Source organism: Lucilia sericata, unplaced genomic scaffold (genome assembly GCF_015586225.1).
Source record: "Lucilia sericata isolate MDLA Ls3-8-SP2 unplaced genomic scaffold, ASM1558622v1 Contig000307F_arrow, whole genome shotgun sequence".
Lineage (NCBI taxonomy): Eukaryota > Metazoa > Arthropoda > Insecta > Diptera > Calliphoridae > Lucilia > Lucilia sericata.
This window is the reverse complement of record NW_023994331.1, coordinates 359,786-376,228: the sequence shown is the minus strand read 5'-3', so window position 1 is coordinate 376,228 and position 16,443 is coordinate 359,786. Positions and strand designations below refer to the sequence as shown.

The window sequence follows — 16,443 nt, the reverse complement described above, 5'->3', positions numbered from 1 at the left end:
GAATTCTTAAATCGGCTGTAGATCCTTAAATAACGCTCCAATTGAGAAAATATTGAAAATCTGGAGCACTCGTATTTTTCGTTAAAAATCTATTTTACTTGAGATTTCTAAAATCGGTTGTAGATCCTCAAATAACTCTCCAATTGAGAAAATATTGAAAATCTGCGATCACTAGTGTTTTTCATAAAAAATCTACTTTTACTTGTGAATTCTTAAATCGGCTGTAAATCCTTAAATAACGTTCTAATTGATAAAATAGTGAAAATCTGTGATCACTCGTATTTTTCATTAAAAATCTGTTTTTACTTGAGAATTCTTAAATCGGCTGTAGATCCTTAAATAACGCTCCAATTGAGAAAATGTTGAAAATATGTGATCACTCGTATTTTTCATTAAAAATCTGTTTTTACTTGAGAATTCTTAAATCGGCTGTAGATCCTTAAATAACGATCCAATTGAGAAAATAGTGAAAATCTGTGATCACTCATATTTTTCACAAAAAATCTGTTTTTACTTGAGATCCTTAAATAACGCTCCAATTGAGAAAATATTGAAAATCTGCGATCACTCGTATTTTTCATTAAAAATCTTTTTCTACTTGAGAATTCTTAAATCGGCTGTAGATCCTTAAATAACGATCCAATTGAGAAAATAGTGAAAATCTGTGATCAATAGTGAAAATCTGTGATCAATAGTATTTTTCATAAAAAATTTACTTTTACTTGAGAATTCTTAAATCGGTTGTAGATCATTAAATAACGCTCCAATTGAAAAAATAGTGAAAATCTGTGATCACCCGCATTTTTTGTTAAAAATCTATTTTTATTAGAAAATGTAAAATAATTCTTAAATCGGCTGCAGATCCTTAAATAACGCTCCAATTGAGAAAATAATGAAAATCTGCGATCACTCGTATTTTTCAAAAAAAAAAAAATAAATAAATTTTTATTAGAAAAACTAAAAAAATTCTAAAATCGGCTGTAGATAATTAAATAACGCTCCAATTGAGAAAATATTGAAAATCTGTGATCACTTGTATTTTTCATAAAAAATCTATTTTTACTGGAGAATTTTTAAATCGGCTGTAGATCCTTAAATAACGCTCTAATTGAGAAAATATTGAAAATCTATGATCACTTGTATTTTTCATAAAAAATCTATTTTTACTTAAGAATTCTTAAATCCTTAAATAACGCTTTAATTGAGAAATAGTGAAAATCTGTGATCACTCGTATTTTTTATAAAAAATCAATTTTTACTTGACAATTCTTAAATCGGCCGTAGATCCTTAAATAACGCTCCAATTGAAAAATTAGTGAAAATCTGTAATCACTTGTATTGTTTATAAAAATATAAATTTTTACTTGAATTCTGAAATCGGCTGTAGATCCTGATCTGATCTGTAATTACTTTAGATCTTCATTTCGGTGAAATTTGGATAATTTATTTGTAAATATTTCTTATAATAAAACTTTAAAATCTGTATTTTTTAATTATTTATTTGCTCATTGTTTGATCATTATTTATTCGTTTTGATTTCTTTCTTCAACAAGGAATATAATAATAATAATAATATTAATATTATTATTAAACATCATACATATTTATAACAAATAATACTAATAACTACACACATAAACTATTAGCTAAAACTTTATAATATTTATAATTAATATTAATACTAATTTAATAAAAATAATACAAATTTGTTTTGTTTGTTTGTTTATGTTCGAATAAAATATCACTAAAATAGCTTCTTCGATATGTTATTATAACATTAAATAAAAAACATTACAATAACTTAATTAGGGGTAATCACAATTTGAAGCGCCGGAGCCTCCGATATTTCTCATAGTAATAATCAATTAATAAAAATGATATGCTCTATGATTTGTTTAAGTGAATACCATAATAATTCTTTCATAATTCATATTAATTAAATATAGTATAACCTGAGATACTAGCACAAAACTTTTTAAGTTAAGACGTTTTGAAATTTCTTCTTTTGTTAATTTTCTCCTGTTTGTGTGTTTTTGTTTTAATAAAAATATGGTAAATAAGTTAAATTCAGTATATTACAATTACAGCTAGAGATTTTAATATAGTTTGATATAAAGTTAAGATTTTTTTCTTAAATAACTAAAGGAAAGAATTTGCTTTAATGTTCCGTTTTGTTAGGTGACCATCTTTTTTTAGAGTGTTTTTTTCTAACACTTTTTTTTCCCTTAAATTAATATTAAATTTGTATAATTAAAAATTTAAATTAAACTATTATCACTTAAACTGTTTCGGTTTTATCTTGATTATAATCCCTTTCTTTTAATAATTCATCCAGTTGTTGTTCCTGATAGTAGACCACAAATTCTGACGAAGACACACTCTCGAATATAGCACAAATACTTGGTTTTAAATTGTAAAAGAAGAGTAATTGTTGTCGTTGAGCAAAATCCTTTAGCAGCGATTCAATAACAGTAGCAGCCGTAAAATCGGCACCATATATATGAGAAGCATCTATAACCACTGGTATACTATTGCGCATAGACTGCTTATTCACCAAATTCCTTACATAGTCCACTGAAGGGAAAATTATACATCTATCGGGTGTTATCATTAGATATTCATTACCAGCCGGACTGGTTAATATTTCTGTGGTTAATTTGGGTCTAGCTGCATGATATAATATGAAAATAACATTGATGCCCACACCAATGAGTATGCCCATTTCCAGAGGCAATACCAAACAGGCTATGAAGGTAACTACGCCGGGAACCAAGTCACTTTCTGCAAAAGGAAGGGGAAAAATTTTTATTATTAGTTGATTTTTCTTCTTCTTTTAAATTAATTTTCTATAGTTAACTTGTTCGAAGAGAAAACTTTTCTTGAAAATGTTTTCATTAGAAATCTTTGTCGAATAGCTTTCTTTAGAAATCCTTCTCGAAAAGTTTTCTTATAAAAAACATGGTTGAAAGTTTTCTAATTATGGTCGAAGGGTTTTCTATAATAAACTTGTTTGAAGAACTTTCTATAGAAAGATTGTTCGACGAGTTTTCATAAGAAATTTTAATCAAAAATCTTAGTCGAAAAGTTTTTTTTATAAAAAACATGGTCGAAAAGTTTTCTAAGTATGGTCGAAGGGCTTTCTATAGTAAACTTGTTTGAAGAACTTTCTATAGAAATATTGTTCAACGAGTTTTCTTAAGAAACGTTAATCAATGAGTTTTCTTTAAAAATCTTTGACGAAAAGTTTCCCTATAAAAACATGCTTGAAAAGTTTTGTATAGTAAACATGGTCGAATGGTTTTCTATAGTAAACTTGTTTGTAGGACTTTCCATAGAAAAATAAGTCGACGAGTTTTCTTAAAATCGAAAATGTTTCTATATGTAACATGATCGAAGGATTTAAAAATCTTGGTCGAAAAGTTTGCCTACACAAAACTGGATCGAAAAGTTTTCTATGGTAAACAAGAAGAACTTGGTCAACTAGTTTTCTTAAGAAGATTTTTCTTTAGAAATATTGGTCGAAAAGTATCTCAAATAGAACTTCATTCAGAATATTTCTAGGTAGTTATCTAATTTATAATGAAAAGTTTGTTTCGTTTAAATTCTCTTAAGAATCTAATAGACCCGATGTGATCTAAGCTTTTCAATAATCGCTAAGAGCCCTCTGATCTAAAATTCTATAAATCAATCAAAATTTACACTTACTTTTGGCTCTCCACATTGGTTTAATGACACGCACCTCCACCATGAAGACAACAGCTGCTATGATAATAGCAGCCAATGTAGCCTTGGGTATATAATAGAAATAGGGAGTAAAGAAAATCAACGATATAATAACCAAAGCTCCCGAATAAATATTACTCAAGGGTGTTCTAACACCACTGGCATTATTAACAGCACCACGACTTAAAGCGCCGGTACCGGGGAAACCTTGAACGAAAGAATTTGCTATATTGGCAGCACCAATAGCAATAAGTTCCTGCGAAGCATCCACAGTTTTACCATTAGCTAAAGAAAAAAAAAAATAATAATAATTTAAAACTATTCATAAATTTAAATTCCTTTAAAAAAACAACTTACCAAAAGCTTTACAAATGGCAATATTTTCCATTAATGAAATCAAAGGCACCACAATCAAACCCGAACCCATGCTATGAACCATTTGAAAGAAAGATTCCTCTTTGCCGGTAATCGTATCATTTGCCTTAAGATGTGTAGGAGGTAGAGCAAAGCTAGGCAAACCTTGAGGTATATAGCCAATAACTTTAAAGGGGGTACCTTCATGTTCTTTATGCAATAGAATACCCATTATGCAGCATACTATAACCAAAATAGCATTGCGTGAAGTACCAATAACCCAGATAATTTTATTAATAACATTTTGGGTTTTAGAGCGTAATTCAGGATCCTTAGGGCCAATTTTATAAGAAGATAAAAGCTATAATAAAAATGAAACAAAAATCAATAAGTAGCTGTTATAAATTTAAGAAATAAATTCAACTTACTCTCATCATTAGCAATATAACTATGCAAGTTACTCCCAATATGGTATCGGTGGCACTAATATCTTTTATATTATCAAAAATATGACCCCAAATTTCTATAAACGTTGAACCTCTGGCTGCTATACCCAATATATTTTTGATTTGTGAAGTTAATATGATTAACGAAACGGCTGAGGTAAAACCTGATGACACTGGGCCCGATACGAAATCGATTAGAAAACCCAAACCAAAAACACCCATTAATAACTCCACTATGCCACACAATAAACACAGCAACACTGATCTTTGCCAGGAACCCTGGGCCGCTTGATATGTTAACAAAGCCACTATGGCCGAAGGACCCACGGGAACATCTTTACAGCTGCCCAAAAATATATAAACAAAACAACCCAAAAAAGAACCATAAAGACCATACTGCAAAAAATACGTTACATATTAGAAAAATTTAAAAATTATATTTTCTTTACAAAAAAACTTACTGCTGCTGGTAATCCTGCTATACCCGAGTAAGCTAAAGCTTGTGGTATAACAGTTAAACCCACTGTTATACCAGCCACTAAATCTCCCACAGCGTCATCGGAATTATATTTTGGCAACCATTTTAAAATAGGCAAACGTTTGTGCAGAGTTTTCTTATTAAAAGTTTTTTTCGAACGTTCTTGCAGCCAGGTTTTGGCACATTCTATCGTTTTGGCTGGTGGTATTATTTTTTTGCCATCTTCGGTTACTGCAATTAAGATAATAATTATAAATTGTAAGAATTATTTGATTGTTAGAATATTTTAAAGTATGTAAATGTTTCTTTGTTCTAAGTATTTAAAACTTTTGGTCATGCGAAACGTTTGTTTGGTAAGATTTTTGAAAATTTTTTGTTTGTTCTAAAATTTTTTCAACCATGAAGACATTTTTTAATAATTTGAAGGTTAAGTATTAATTGTTATTATTAATGAGTAACTGTTATTTAAATAATAAGGTGGCTATTAATATTTTTTTAATTTCTAAAGCAGTTTTTTTATTCTATTTCAGTTCTAGTTCAGTTCTAGTTCTAGTTCAGTTCTAGTTCAGTTCTAGTTCAGTTCTAGTTCAGTTCTAGTTCAGTTCTAGTTCAGTTCTAGTTCAGTTCTAGTTCAGTTCTAGTTCAGTTCTAGTTCAGTTCTAGTTCAGTTCTAGTTCAGTTCTAGTTCAGTTCTAGTTCAGTTCTAGTTCAGTTCTAGTCAGTTCTAGTTCAGTTCTAGTTCAGTTCTAGTTCAGTTCTAGTTCAGTTCTAGTTCTAGTCAGTTCTAGTTCAGTTCTAGTTCAGTTCTAGTTCAGTTCTAGTTCAGTTCTAGTTCAGTTCTAGTTCAGTTCTAGTTCAGTTCTAGTTCAGTTCTAGTTTCAGTTCTAGTTCAGTTCTAGTTCAGTTCTAGTTCAGTTCTAGTTCAGTTCTAGTTCAGTTCTAGTTCAGTTCTAGTTCAGTTCTAGTTCAGTTCTAGTTCAGTTCTAGTTCAGTTCTAGTTCAGTTCTAGTTCAGTTCTAGTTCAGTTCTAGTTCAGTTCTAGTTCAGTTCTAGTTCAGTTCTAGTTCAGTTCTAGTTCAGTTCTAGTTCAGTTCTAGTTCAGTTCTAGTTCAGTTCTAGTTCAGTTCTAGTTCAGTTCTAGTTCAGTTCTAGTTCAGTTCTAGTTCAGTTCTAGTTCAGTTCTAGTTCAGTTCTAGTTCAGTTCTAGTTCAGTTCTAGTTCAGTTCTAGTTCAGTTCTAGTTCAGTTCTAGTTCAGTTCTAGTTCAGAGTTCAGTTCTAGTTCAGTTCTAGTTCAGTTTAGTTCAAGTTCTAGTTCAGTTCTAGTCTTATAGTTCAGTTCAGTTTCAGTTAAGTTCAGTTCTAGTTCAGTTAGTTCAGTTTCTAGTTCAGTTCAAGTTCAGTTCTATTCAGTTCTAGTTCAGTTCTAGTTCAGTTCTAGTTCAGTGTCAGTTCAGTTCTATTTCAGTTCTAGTCAGTTCTAGTTCAGTTCTAGTTCAGTTCTAGTTCAGTCTAGCTCAGTTCTAGTTCAGTTCTATTTCAGATTCAACAGCAAATCTCGCTTTTAGTTGACAGTATTTTCGAGAATAGCACGACTCGTGTTCGTCTTAACGATTTATAATGTTTTTGCATTGTATACCTTAGGGTGAATCAACTTTAATTGTGTTTTTTATATGCAACATAATGAGTCTATAGCATTTTATAGGGTTAAAAATAAAGCCAACTTTCATTGAAAGGGTTAAAAATCAAAGTATTTTTTACTTTAACAAGTTCGTGCTTCAGACGCTTAATACTTATTCTACAATTTACAACTTTTAAAATTTAGTTTCAATATTTCGTGATGATTACAACTAATGACAACAACTTTAAATCACAAAAATACTTTCGAAACAAGTGATAAAGCTCAGTTTAAGATAATGCAACAATCTTGCAATTTGATTATTAAAAAAAAGAGTTTTGAAAACTAAAAAAAATATTAACAATTTGTATATAACATATAGAAAATGCAATATTTACGTCATTGTGCTTGGAATTTATTTTAGAATTGTTCAAATTGTTTTTGTTCTGTTTTTTCCTAAAACAACAAAATTTAATTTTTAGTGTTAAAAAACTGAGTAGAAAACAACAATTAAAATGATTCATTAATTTTAGGTATTAGCTATTAAATTATATTTAACTTTTTTTAGTTGGAGTATTGTTTATTTTGTGAAAATTTTCAAAAAGTTTAAATATAATGAGCAGGTTTGAAGGTTTTTAAAGAATGGATTCTTAATACTCATAAACATTTTATGTAATTGGCTAGACGTCTGCTTAAAGAATGCTTAAGAACATTTAATTAAAGTTTAGAGATTTTAAACACAATTTTGTTGTGGAGTTTTTTTTTTGTAATTAAATAATTTTATAGCTGTTTTCTAAGTATTTAATACTGGTTCTAAGTATCACTAAATTCATTAGTTTTGGATTTTTACTTTAACTGGAATAGTTCAAGTTCAAATCTACTAATAGATACCGGAAGTTTAATTGACATATATTGTGGCTTTTAAATAGCAGAGCTGACAAGTTTAGTTTCTTCCGAATTATGAAACAACCCTTTTTCACTAGTTCATCTTCCGTGACTATAAATCTACAAAAGTAAACAAACTTTTGATTTTTTTAGACTATAGTGCACATGTAAAAATCTAATTGCTGTCGGTCCCTGATGGCTAAGGGATATATGTAAATACAACTTCTTATGTAAGTAAATAATGCAAAAAATACATCTAAAATATTTTCCTAAAAAACACTACATTATATATGTAAATCAAAATTTATTATTGTTCAGCTACCGCAAACTTAAAATTCTAAGTCACACTTTCCACAATAAATTTATAAAAATTCAGTTAATAATTTCAACTAAAATTACAAACTTTTTAACGTGCTCAAGTCAAAAAGTTAAGTTAAACATTTGTTTTCATTATTGTTACAACAATGCTTTTGTTAGAGTAAAAATCGCTAATAATATTTTGATTTTTTGAGCGTGTTTTTTTTTTGCTTTAGCTTTTTATAAACATTTAAGTGAATCTGAAAGAAAACTGTAATTTTCATGAGATGATTTTTTCAAAACAAAATAAAAAAATCTATTGGGAGGAATAGTATTTTTTTTTTGCTTTATTTTGAGGAATTTGTTATTATGTATTAACTATTTACTTTTTTTTTGTAATTTTGACGCTTCAATGAATTTGTGATTTCATTTAATTGAAATTTTATTGTGAGTTGCTTTTTATCTAAAAGGGAGGGAAGTGTGTAAATGTCTGGGAATAAAATTTTCAATACAAGTGAAAATTTATTTAAATTATAAAGTAATTAATTAAAATTTTTTGTATAAAGGGGAAATCAAATTTAAAATATGATATTATTTTTTTAGGAGACTACAGGTAATTTAAGAAATTTAGTGGAAGTTTTTCTAATAATAAGTGATTTGCAATTATATATTAAATCTCTATAATTACGTATGAAATTTCATTAATTTTGTTTCATTAAATCATGACTTTTTCAATACAAGTTTGGATCTAGTTCAGTTCTAGTTTAGTTCTAGTTCAGTTCTAGTTCAGTTCTAGTTTAGTTCTAGTTTAGTTCTAGTTCTAGTTCAGTTCTAGTTCAGTTCTAGTTCAGTTCTAGTTCAGTTCTAGTTCAGTTGTAGTTCAGTTCTAGTTCAGTTCTAGTTCAGTTCTAGTTCAGTTCTAGTTCAGTTCTAGTTCAGTTCTAGTTCAGTTCTAGTTCAGTTCTAGTTCAGTTCTAGTTCAGTTCTAGTTCAGTTCTAGTTCAGTTCTAGTTCAGTTCTAGTTCAGTTCTAGTTCAATTCTAGTTCAGTTCTAGTTCAGTTCTAGTTCAGTTCTAGTTCAGTTCTAGTTCAGTTCTAGTTCAGTTCTAGTTCAGTTCTAGTTCTAGTTCAGTTCTAGTTCAGTTCTAGTTCAGTTCTAGTTTAGTTCTAGTTCAGTTCTAGTTCAGTTCTAGTTCAGTTCTAGTTCAGTTCTAGTTCAGTTCTAGTTCAGTTCTAGTTCAGTTCTAGTTCAGTTCTAGTTCAGTTCTAGTTCAGTTCTAGTTCAGTTCTAGTTCAGTTCTAGTTCAGTTCTAGTTCAGTTCTAGTTCAGTTCTAGTTCAGTTCTAGTTCAGTTCTAGTTCAGTTCTAGTTCAGTCCTAGTTCAGTTCTAGTTCAGTTCTAGTTCAGTTCTAGTTCAGTTCTAGTTCCAGTTCAAAAACTATTCCATCTTCAAACCTTTCGAGTGCAGTGAACTAGCTTTCGTTGGTTAAACAATTCTTAGATTTTGGGAATATAAAATAAATGAAAGTTCAACTTTTGTTAACTAATTTCAAAAGCCCATTAAATAGTTTAACTTTGCTTAAGTTACCACTTAAAAATCAAACCCTAAAATTAAATTAATCTATACAAAAATAGGTAAAATTATTTATTTTCCATAATTTATTTTTAATTTAATCAAACCGGAAAATTTAAATAGAAAACTTATCAAATGAATCACAAAGAAAGTTATGTGGGAAAAGAAACCTAAAAGCATTAATAATTCTAAAATAAAATCTTTACTGCAGGTAGATTAAACGCATTTTAAAACATTTCCATTACAAAATTTAACTTTCTAATATTAATTTATAAGAGAATTTATAATTAAGACAAATTAAACGATTTTCGAAAATCGTTAATCATAACATCAACATTTTTTATTTATACAACAAAAATGAAAAAAATGTGTAGGATACATTTTATAGATGTCAATTACTTGGAATTGGGTTTCAATCAACTTTTTTTGCCAATATTATTTGTTTAAGTTTATAGAAATGAAAATAAAATTCTTATATTTTTTAACAATAGATGACTTGTGAATGTTTGTTAAAGTCATTTAAAAAAATAAAGAAATTAAATTAAATAAAAAACATCTGTAGCTCTGAAATTTACTGGATTAAATACCTTGGTACGACTAGACACGTTAAGTAAACAAAAACGTGTGAATGACTAAAGTATTTATTTTTATATGAATAATTCGATTCTATTTGGTCTATAGGTTTTTTAACACAATGAAATTTGCACTTAAATATTTTATAGGTTTTTTTTCTTTTGTTGGCAACATATTTAAAAAAATATTAAATTATTTTTTGAAAACAAATTAAATAAAAGTGTTTTTTGAATTATGGTAAATTTGAGAAAAGGGTAAAAACTGTTAACTTTTTGTCATAAAGAAAATGTTTATTAACATTTTAATAGAAATATTCCAGAAACATATTTAAATATAAATGCACATATTAAACATGATACTACGATTTCATGTACGTAAGAAAATTGCATAAATTTGCATATCATTTCTGACATTTAATATTATATGGTAATTAATAACTTATAGCAAATTGAATTAACAACATTTACATACATTTCACACGTTATCTAGCGACTAGTTAACATGAGTGGGTTAAAAGAAAATCTTTGTTTAACATTTGTCATTCAAATGCATACGTTACATTTTATTGTCACGATTGTGTAAACGTCATTTAATGACGTAAACACTTTTCTAAAAGGCGTAATAAATTCTATGACTCTCTTAAACCATTCTTAACTAACGTTTTGGTCTTATCTTTAAGTAGCGTGTAATACTTGTTCAATTATAATAAATTACCATAAAAAGCTTCCTTAGCATGGCTAAAATGTTTTATATGCTTGTTAGTTCTAATAAAGTAATGCAGAGTATTTTAAAAAAGTGCATTTAAAATGACTTTTTATTTACTTTTATAAGTGACACAAAAGTTAAACAGGTTATAAAATTAAAAAAGGGGAAATGATCGCTTTTATTAAGTAATTGTCTTTACTTTGTTGGGATATAGAGATAATGAAAGATCTGTGCAAAATATTATCAGTTAAAAAAATAAAAAACTTCGATCTTTGGGAAATTTCGAATCCTCCGAGGTGATTTAGTTCTTAAACTGGAAGTTTTTATAATCTTTTTGTCATCATGATACAATGAAAGAGCGTTTTAACTTATCATCAGATTAATAATCACTCCAAGATCGCTTAATACTTATCAGTACTTTTCAATTCGTTGATCATAAGTTAAGATCCTCATTTAGCCGAACTGCGAATGATCATGGAATATATATTACCCTATACGGCACACGCTATCCGAATTCAAAATGGGAAAAAGAAATAGTTTAAAACATTTTTTTGGAATTTTGAATTCTGCACAGAATGTGTTATTATTTAGAAAAATGCCAAGATCTGTGCGAAAGATCATCAGGTAAGATCCTCAATCACATTTCTCGGAATAAGTAAATAAACAAAATTCGATCATTGGGCACTCGTCATGGGCGTTTGCATTGATTAATAGTTATTACGTTGAAAGAGTTTATGGTGTGACCGTTAAAAGATATCAAGAGTAAATTCTTTCTTTTGGGCCTTTTGAAATTATAGGTCAATAGAAGAGCATTAGAATATATCGTCAAAATAATAATCTCCTCAAGATCGGGGAATTCCTATAGTGCGATTTAATTCCCTGATCAGAAGTTAAGATCCTTATACAAGTTTCATGGATTAGTTAAACTCGAATTTTAGGGGAAATGTGAATCATACGAAGCGATTACATTGCGTGAAAGCCACCACGCTGGAACTCTTAGCTAACATGATAAAAACTTATTTATTTCTATACAAAAAACAAACTATCCGAATCCAAAAGGAAGAATTTGGAACTGAATTCTATTCTTTGGACTTTATGAATCCAGACAAGTTAACAAGTTTTGGTTAAAATATAACAAAATCTTTGAAGCGATTACGTCTACCACGGCTGTAACTGCTAGCGATGTGGATCTAAACTTCTAAGCGAAGCGGAATCATGATCAAGAAATACAAAATAAAGAATTTTGACTTTTTGAAGCCAAGGGCCTATTTCAAAAGTGTACAACTTATCGGTAAAACTATTTAGTTAGAAAGAAATAAAATCTTTGAAATCCCTGCTCCTCGGGGGGGACAGTCCTGAACTAGTTATTTAACTTAGCCACTCGACCAGCTATATAACTGATTATTTGCCCAGCAGCTCGAAAAAGAGTCGATGAATCCGTAAAAGATAGTCATTTCCACTAACGTCTAACCACCTGAATGGTTCTGCTTCGTATTTTAGCACGAATGTACTCTTTGTAAACGAGTGTGAAGACAGTCGTCACTTTACGGTCTCCAAGTAATCTAGAGTGTAGAGACTTTAAGAGAAAATGTTCTTTGCTGTCTGACTGCCTCTCTGTAATCTATGGAATGACAAATGACTTCCTGCTAGAACAAGCACATGTTAAAATAACTTTTCTGTTGAGTAGTCGGTTGGTTAGGAGTAACCCTAAGTGGTAGCTAGTTCGTAACTGTCCCCCCAAATTGTGTATGAATGTTCACTTGTCTGATGAAAAGACAATGAAGCCAAAACTAGAGAATCTAGGGGCTTGAAATGTTGTATATTATTCCAATTCCATTAGTATACACTGTATCTATTTATACACTTTAAGATGAACCTCTTTTAAAAATTTAATTTAAGCGATTATTCTAAAAAGATCGGTGATTTTCTCTGCACAAATTAATCCGTTAATTATCCTTAAATTCATTTAAATTTTTCAAAATCTTTTATTCTACAAATCTCGATATACTTACATATAAATTCATTCGATCCTTGAGAACCATCTCCATTAGCAGCAGCTCCTCCACTGTCAGCAACATTTGTTTCATTCAAATTCGTTGTTATACTTATGGAGGAACATTTAAAACCATCATTAAAATACACATGATCTGATGCCGGATTTAACTTCATTTTGAGGCGACGATCGACGTTTATTCTTTCACTTCACTTCAATAACAGTATTTAATATTTTCAATACAATTAATTAATATGTATTACACTCAAATTCCTCTGGAATTTTAAATGTTTATTAAACACGTTTGTTATTTTTTTCTCTCTTTTTTTTTGTAAATTATTATTTTTTTTTTGAGGGTTGACGTAATTCTTATTGTACTTGTTGTTTAAGTATTAACAAATTCCTGGCTAACTGCAAAGATTAAAATTTAAACAAGCGATTAATTTAATTAATAACTATATTTTTTTGTTAATGCTTAAACTTGTTAAGTTTTAGTTATTTGTTTTTATCTAACTAAATTAAAACGGTCATTAAACTCTCTTGCAATATACATGTGTCACATGTGTCATGTTAGATGTTAATTAAACAATTAATTGTTTTGTTTTTAATTGAATTTATTACTTTTAAACAAACCTCTTCTTTAAACCAAAAAAAAAAAAAAAAAAATATATAATTATAAATCAAGGCTTGTTGTTTTTATTATTATTATTTTTTCTGTAGTAAAGGTTTTCTTTTATTATTTTATGTCTATTGTTTATTTGTTTTTAATTTATTTACATTTATTTTGAATTCTTGATCAATGACAAAATTACAAACGTTTTGCAAAATTTTAATTCGTTTTTTTTTTCTACCAAAACAAAGTTAAATAAACCATGAAATTTTATTAAATAACTTTATAGCAACAAATATTAAATAAATAACTAAAAATATTTAAGCATTTTTTTAAACACATAATAGCACTAAAATAAATAATACCTGTTTATAAAACCACAAACAAATGTTTGTTATAATTTTTTATAATTTATATTGATTTGCTTTTTATTATTTATTATTTTTATTGAATTGCATTAGTATTTTAATTTGTTGTTTTTTATTTATATTTTATATTTCCATTTGTTTTGTTTATTATTAGTTTGATCTATTTATTTGTTTTTTTTTTTTATTTTCCTCTTTGATTTTTCTTGCTTTTGTTTTATTTTAATTACTGTTACTTTTTCTTTACTAGTTTGTCTTTGTTTTCATTTACTCGCTTCAAGTTGGCTTTAATATTATTGTTGTTGTTGTTTAATTGTTACTCGTCAATGTTTAAATCACGACTGTTTTCGAACTTGGCTCGAACCTTGTCTTTTATAAAATCAAAGCAATTTCGTTTTAACAAATTTATATTTTATTTTATTTGTGTTATTTTTGTTATTGTATTTGTATTCTGTTAAATAAATGTGAAATGAAAAATAAAAATAAAATAAATAAAAAAACCACTTGAACTCTTTATTGGGTTTTTGAGCTGCCAGATGGTGAAGTTGTTCGTGAGATTACATATGGATGTTGTAAAATTTCCTGTTATATATTTTCTTGATGCCCTACTCGATTGTAGTGCATTTTGTGATGATGTTTGTAACACAAACTACAGCATCTTAAAGTATACCAACAGGCTCAGAAACTCTTTCTGGGTTAAACTATTTCGGTCTGTCTGTCTGCCTGTATGTCAGTCCGTCCGTCTGTATTTCTATGTAAATCTTGTGCGCACTCTACAGGTCGCAATTTTTAAGATAATTTAATGAAATCGGTGCCTTATTTCATCTAGCCCCCATAAAACAGTACCCCTGACTAGAAGTTAAGATCTCATGCTAAAATAACTTAGTTTTATAAAAGTCTAAATCATACTGTATAGGATTAGTCAAATTGGTGTCGTTGAGAACTACTTTTCCTGTATTTCAAAGTTTTCGCGAAAACTTCGAACCCTATGTTCCAGCTGTTTTACAGATTACCGATTCTTTAAGAAATAACATTGCGAATTTCCTTAATGAAATATTAGTTTGAAAACACTTCATTCAAAATGTCGTGTGAATCATGGTTCTCAAATTTGTCGGATAAAAGATTCTGGCATATCGGTCCAATGAAACAAAATTTACTTAAGAAATTCCCTACTGAGCTGGTTTATACAAAGACAAGGAATAAGTGTTCCAACAAGAAACCTGATCTTAAAAAAAACTAATTTATAAACCTTATATATCGAGTCTTAATAGTCTGAAAAAATTTCTGATCAACCGTAAAGTAGATTTACATAAGCAGCAGGAAACCCCTCCTTTCAAAATGTGGTGACGGTTGTAATCAAGTTTCTCAAGTTCGTCGGCCAATGGTAAAGGATCTAATATATTGATCACGATTCCAAGTTCAAAGAAAGTCAAGAAGTAACTGTTCCAAAAGGACTTGAAAGCAAAAAAAAAAAAACTTTAATATAAACATTATTCTTGAAGCTCAGAAAGAATCTGTGCTCATTCTTAAAGGAAATTTAGAATACCATCTCAATTTCTTTCTGAAAAAGTGTTTTACAAAATGCATATATTCCGGATTGTACTCAAACACTGAGATGTTCCTCAGAATACGTACAATCATGGAAATTCTATCCATCTTCAAGGTAAACAATTCTCCAGATACAGGTATTTCTAGCTGTATTATTAAGATCCAATCTGATCCACTGACTTGATCCAATCGTCAACATTGAATCAATTAACAAATTCGATGCATTAAAATTAATCAATCTGATCACTTTTAAAGGTATTTGAAATCGATCGAAATTTCGAATAATAGTTTCGATGTAGATGTTGGTGAATCTGATAATTTTTTGATTCTGAACACGACAATAAAAAGTAACGTTCATTGAAATCGAAAACAAAAGAAAGATTTAGATTATTAGTATTCTTTAAACCCTGTAGAATGTTTTTCGCCACATCTGGTTTCCTCTATATAAAGAATTTTCAAGAATCAGTTTATACATGGTCTAGCTAGTTTCAAAAAATGGTGACAGATCTCATAAAGGACGAAACTGATAATTAATTTAACGATTTTCTGAAACATCAGAAAGATATTTGCACATCAAAAAGATACTTGAAAATTTTCCCCTGTAACTGGCATCTCATTTTAGTACTAATTTGCTGTTAATAACTGTAGTAATAATAAACAGACATAAAGACGCTCTTTTTTTTAATGTAGTTTAAACAATTCGCATTTTTTCAACATTTACCGGCTCAATTTGTCTCTGAGTTTCAGTACTTAGTAAAAAGTACAGAGTAAATACTGCAAAAAAAACAAAGTACTACTCTGTGTAATCGCAGTGTACTCGCGAGTATTTCCGGAGTCAAATGGCCGAATTGTTTTGATTCTCATTTGGGCTGGTTGAATGGTTCTCAGTCGTAGTTAAATTTCAATACTCCGGTTAACGTTCTAATTTAGATTTCTTTTTTATTTTTTTTTTTAGCAATTCATTATATTATTATATGTATGTATGTATTTAATGCCGTAGCTCCGGTTACTGTTTTGCTGTCAACATTCCTAACATACTTTTATTTTCGATTTAACATTCTTCATTTTTTAAAATCTTGAGAAAATCCTAAAGGGGGTTTTTTGGGGGTTTTTACGTTTTATATATTTCTGTTTGTGTCTGTGTTTGCTTTTGTCCATCTTTTGAAACATTGTATTTTGCAATGAAATGTTTTAATTTAATTTATGTATTTATATTCTAAAAACCTTTAGTTTGCGGTTTTGTTTTGCAATCGTTTATTTTTGTATTTAAGTTTTAT

The 16,443-nt window shown here is 28.7% G+C and overlaps 1 protein-coding gene across 1 annotated transcript; it reads right to left on the bottom strand.

Moving 5' to 3' along the window:
• Positions 1 to 1,484: 1,484 nt before the first annotated feature.
• Positions 1,485 to 13,975, bottom strand: LOC119603433 (sodium-independent sulfate anion transporter). The gene is made up of 7 exons (XM_037955465.1): positions 13,619 to 13,975; positions 12,663 to 13,054; positions 4,985 to 5,232; positions 4,506 to 4,919; positions 4,081 to 4,438; positions 3,706 to 4,008; positions 1,485 to 2,781 (listed from the first exon to the last, which is right to left on the bottom strand). The coding sequence occupies exons 2-7, from the start codon at positions 12,817 to 12,819 to the stop codon at positions 2,279 to 2,281; spliced, it is 1,983 nt and encodes a 660-aa protein (XP_037811393.1). The 5' UTR covers positions 12,820 to 13,054; positions 13,619 to 13,975; the 3' UTR covers positions 1,485 to 2,278.
• Between the last annotated feature and the right edge of the window lie 2,468 nt (positions 13,976 to 16,443).

What these genes read in the sequence shown, in the direction of transcription:
- LOC119603433 (XM_037955465.1), bottom strand. Translation starts at nt 12,819, where the DNA reads ATGAAGTTAAATCCGGCATCAGATCATGTGTATTTTAATGATGGTTTT. An exon ending in TGCCATTTGTAAAGCTTTTG is followed by an intron (nt 4,009 to 4,080) that starts GTAAGTTGTTTT and finishes TTTTTTCTTTAG; the next exon opens with CTAATGGTAAAACTGTGGAT. An exon ending in ACCAATGTGGAGAGCCAAAA is followed by an intron (nt 2,782 to 3,705) that starts GTAAGTGTAAAT and finishes TTCCTTTTGCAG; the next exon opens with AAAGTGACTTGGTTCCCGGC.